Source organism: Bison bison, unplaced genomic scaffold, assembly GCF_000754665.1.
Source record: "Bison bison bison isolate TAMUID 2011002044 unplaced genomic scaffold, Bison_UMD1.0 scf7180017864329, whole genome shotgun sequence".
In the NCBI taxonomy this organism is placed as follows: Eukaryota; Metazoa; Chordata; class Mammalia; order Artiodactyla; family Bovidae; genus Bison; species Bison bison.
In genome coordinates this window covers 3,977,972-3,982,739 of record NW_011494901.1, presented here as the reverse complement: position 1 = coordinate 3,982,739, position 4,768 = coordinate 3,977,972, and the positions used below count along the sequence as shown (strand labels likewise).

Genomic DNA, 4,768 nt, shown 5'->3' with positions numbered 1-4,768 from the left:
GCAGGATGACTTGCACCATCCAGGCTGGCATTGGATGAAATGCCTGGGCACCAGAGCCTAGTCAAGTGGACAAAGAAAATTATCACAGAGCCCATAGGCCCTGCACAAGTAGGGAAATAGAACTGACTCCATGGATAAAGCTGGAAGTTGAGAAAATCTTTCTCTGCAGTTCAAGGATTTGGCTCAGAAGCAAGTTCTAATCCCTGTTAGGGGCAGAAGAGTCAGCCCCAGATGGTTGTGCATCCAGCTGTACAGCCAGCCCCTTGCTCTGTGTACACACACAGAGACGCACGCAGGCACAGGGAGAGACGCACCGAGTTGGGAAACTGGCAAAGGCCCGAGGACCCTGCCGGAGGCGATAACAAACTGGAGCTGAAAGGCTGTCTCTATGACCCAGGTATGCACACACATGTGCATGCATAGGACACTGAAGCAGGTGATTTCCACCGCACGTGAGCGGAAGCAAATAAGGAAATGTGGCTTGATCAGAGATAATCAACGGTGCAAAAATAGGAGAAATTAGACCCAGAGAACTACAAATATTAGATTACTCTGAAAGTGATCTTAAAACAAATACATTTAAAATATTCATCAAGAGGAGAAAAGAAATAGAATTCATGAAGCAAAATGGGGCATTTTGAAGAAAAGCACACAGAGATTTGAAAGGGAACCAAATAGAAAGGCAAATAATGAAAAAATATTTTTTAAAAGAGAATCTCCCCAGGCTGGCACTCTGTGATGACCTAGAAGGGGAGGAGGGAGTAGGGAAGGAGGGAAGGAATATATTATATAATTATGACTGATTCACGTTGTACAGCAGAAACCAACATGAAATTGTAAAGCCATTTTCCACCAATTTAAAGATAAATTTAAAAAAATTTTAGGAAGTAACAACAACAACAAAAATATAATCTCTCTGATGGAGAAAGCAACAGCAGCTAGAAAGGCTCTAAGTGCCACCAAAACAATAAACTACCAATTATTGATATAACTGGACTACTGAGGAGAAAGCTCACTGCGGTATAAACATTAATTTTTTTAGTTTTCCTAATTACTCCTAAATAGGCTCTCTTGATACCCTCCTTTCCTGTTTATAGTAACTAGTCCACAAACACTCCTTTGCCAGCTTCTTTCTGTGAATACGCTTAACCACCTAAGTTGGAACCATCTCAGTTTGATATTTAAGTCTCAATCTCATTTTAAAACTTGATTCCAGTTTCAACTCTTCCCCTTCCCTTAGCTCTGGGACGAGAGTAAATGAAATGTACTCTTCACACTGTTTTCCCTTTTTTTCTACCTTTGAAACTTCTCCTTCTCCACACAACCGACTCTGAGCCAAAGTCTTGCTTACTGCTGGTGGCCTCTACTAGTGGGTATTCTACGCATGGATGGCACTCCACGTTTTCCTAGGGTGGGGTTCAGCTTCACTCCAGCCCCTCCACTATTGAACCCCTTTCCCCAAAGAGGCATCTGTATCTCCCTTGGGGCCCACACGCTGTATTTTTCTGCTGAGTTGGGCATCCCTTCTGGTAACTCTGAGGCCACTGGGCAGCCCCACACCACCCACCTCTCCACTGCCCTCTGAGCTCCTTATGGGCACCAGGGTCCACTTCCACATCCTCTGAGCGCCATAGATGGGGTGGAAGTGCCTTCTCTTTTCTTCCCAAGCATACTAGCTGTTCATGGAACTTCAAACGCAAAGTGATTATATTGACTGTGCTCTCTTTTGCTTTCTCCACAATTCTGGGACAACTGGAGAAGTCCCATGCAGCCTCCCAAGCTCCCACACTGTGCCATATCCTGCACTGGCAGAAAACCAGGGCTCAGGGAGGTTAAATAACCTGCCAAACTAGTCACCTGGGGAACGTGGATCTTTCTGACTCTAACGCCAACCCTTTCCAGTATGTTTTGCTGTAAACGAAAATATTCAAAGTCTAGAAAAAAAGGTGAGGGAAATTAAACAACTTCCTACCCTGGGAGAGTTACCACAAGACTGCAGTAGGAGCAAAGCATTAGTGGAAAAAGCAGAGGGCATTCAAGCCTTGGTCCACTGTAGTACCCAAGCTTCACACCGGAAGTCCTCTGTTCTGAGGGGTTTAGAGCAGTGAGATGATGTTAAGCTTGAGGCACCAGGGGCTCCTGGGAGAACAGGAACAGGGGAAAGAGGAGAGGACTGTCTTTTGTGCTTTTGAGGAGAGGAGGCATGGAACCCTGTCCTCCTGCTGTCTCTAAGAAACCTCCAGTTTCTTCCAGGTTGTCTGCGTAGCTCAGAGTACCAAGATTGGGAGGAGTGGGCAGCCAGGACGGTCACTCTGCCCAGGAGTAAATACTGGACCTCTGACTGGCATTTCCTTTAAACGTTCATTAGAAAGCTGAGCATGGCAAACTGGTTGCAGGAAGGCAAGGAATGACAGAGCCCTTAGCCCATGGGTAGAATGGGTGTTTCTATCCACAATTTTCAGTGGAGGGTATCCAGGCTCAGAGAGCGAGTGTGACCTGCCTAAAGACACACGGACTGAGGACTGAATCCCGGTCTCCAGGACAAGAGTTTCACCCACTTTTCCAGGCTGGCTGCTTTCACTGCTTTACCTTCCTTCCTGAGTCCCTCTCAGGTTTTATTTCTTAGCAAAGGAGATGGGGGCATAAGGAAACAAGTGATACTCTATGGAAATAAAATATGTAAAAGCACCCTGAAAATGTGATGCAAAGAGGCAACGCGGATGCAAGGAAGAAGCAGCACCCTGAAAACTGTGATGCAAAGAGGCAACGCGGATGCAAGGAAGAAGCGTTGCTATTAAGTATGGGAATGGTTTATAACATTTTTCCTTCCCCGTGTTGACTCATAATTTTAATTCCCTATCTTCCCTGAGAACTGAACATTAAGGATAGGACAAATGTGACTTGGGCTGGACAGAGGAATGTTGAAATTGGAACATGATAAAGAAAGATTTTAGAGACCTCTGGCAAAGAAACTGGGGAAGGAGCCCATCCTTCTGGGTGACTTCTCCTGAAAGCAAAACAGGTCACAAAAACAGCTTGGGGAAGAAATTCGGATCATTCAACGACCATGCAGTGGAGCTCTCAAAAACAGTTTTCCATGAAGGCAACTGATTTTTTAAAAGAGACCTACTTGGGGGTACCACTCACCAAGCCAAGAAAGAGTAAAGATAAGGAAAAATATGAAAGCTTCAGGAAGAATGTATCTGCCCCATGAATGCACAATAGCCCTGATTTGGGGTCTTGTGTAAAAGAGAGAAAATAGCATGAACCCAAAGAGAAAGGCCTGAATCAGAGAAAGTTCCTCACTTTCCCCCAGAATCCTCAGCCCACCAGAAAGGGAAACAGCACAATCCCAACTGAGAACACTTTAAGTGATAAACGAGGCCCATCATCACCTAGCTGTGGAGAGCCACCTATTGAGGGAAACGGGCATGTTTACCAGACCCAGACAGATGTGCTTGAGTGGTTATCTAAATGTGACCCCTAGTGTCCAACTTTCATGGCACTCACAGAGGAAATAGAGGGGCTGTGATAGGCTGGACGAAATGAAACATTAGAGCTAGAAGCATTAGCGAGCATCCGATCCAGTTTCCTATTTTAAAACAGTGATTAAGGCCCAGCAGTGATTACGTGACTTTCCCAGAGTCAGACAGACTGTGGCAGAGCTGGAGTGGAACCCAGGTCTTCTAAGTCCTGGTCCAATACTATTTCCTGTACCTTTGAGAATATTTTCCAAAGACTGCTGCTGGCTTTAAGTATTTCATTGTAGGATCTATGGAAGATTATAAAAAAAACTTAGTGTTTGTTTCCTATGAGCTGAATCATAAAGAGGATATTGACATTATTTACTTGATCTGAAGCAGTGCTAATCAGTGACTGAATCTTAACTTGTTCATGTTAAGAATTGTTCAAAAGATTTAAACCCTTTTCCAATTTTTTCCCCATTGCACACCACACGTTTAAGTGACTGATTATGCCATTTCTTCTCAGCCTAAAGGTTTATAGTGATTTGCAAAGGAAAGAAAACAACACACCGTGTAAAAGGAACAGTCAGGGTGGAAATCAGATGGACCTGTTCTCCCTAGATTCTCCATCACGGCCATTTGTATCAACAGCTGTTATTTTCTATCCATGTTCTGTCCTTCTGCCCACAGCCTGCTGAGTGAAGCCAGAGGGCATCATGCCACTGTGCACGTTGGTTCTCCTAGAGACCCAAATGACCCAACCTCAGCTGGCTACTCACTGCCATCCAGGAGTATTGGGGTCACTCCCTCTCAAACTCCTTCCAACAGCTCTTCCCCTTTCCTCCTGCAGGTAGCCCAGAACCCCCCACCCCCCACTATAACACATGGCTCCTGCAGGACACAGCCCTTGAATCCCACGTGCAGCTGCTGTCAGCTGTGCTGGGCTCAGCCTCAGGACTGAAGGATGGGGTGGCACTTCTGAAGGTCTGGCTGCGGCAGCGGGAACTGGACAAGGTGAGCTGGAAGTGGCCCGGTTTCCCTGGGTCTCGCTGAGTGGTGGGCTGGTTCTGAGCATCGGCCTCTCCATCTGTTTCTCCCTCAGGGCCTGGGAGGATTCAGCGGGTTCCTTGTCTCCATGGTGGTGGCCTTCCTCGTGTCCACACGCAAGATCCACACCACCATGAGCGGCTACCAGGTGCTGAGAAGCACCCTGCAGTTTCTGGGTGAGGCAGCTGGACTCGGAAAGGCCAAGGGTCCTGATCATCCCCATCAGGGATCATTTGCTTTATTGTCCTCAGACAGAG

General features: G+C 46.4%; 1 protein-coding gene across 1 annotated transcript in view; it reads left to right on the top strand.

The window, feature by feature from the left end:
• The first annotated feature begins 231 nt into the window (after positions 1 to 231).
• Positions 232 to 4,768, top strand: part of LOC104998456 (nucleolar protein 6-like) — a 5,601-nt gene continuing 1,064 nt past the window's right edge. The window contains exons 1-3 of the mRNA XM_010853610.1: positions 232 to 397; positions 4,315 to 4,478; positions 4,567 to 4,687. Of these exons, the coding sequence (XP_010851912.1) occupies positions 232 to 397; positions 4,315 to 4,478; positions 4,567 to 4,687 (451 nt within the window). The remainder of the gene's footprint in view (positions 398 to 4,314; positions 4,479 to 4,566; positions 4,688 to 4,768) is intronic.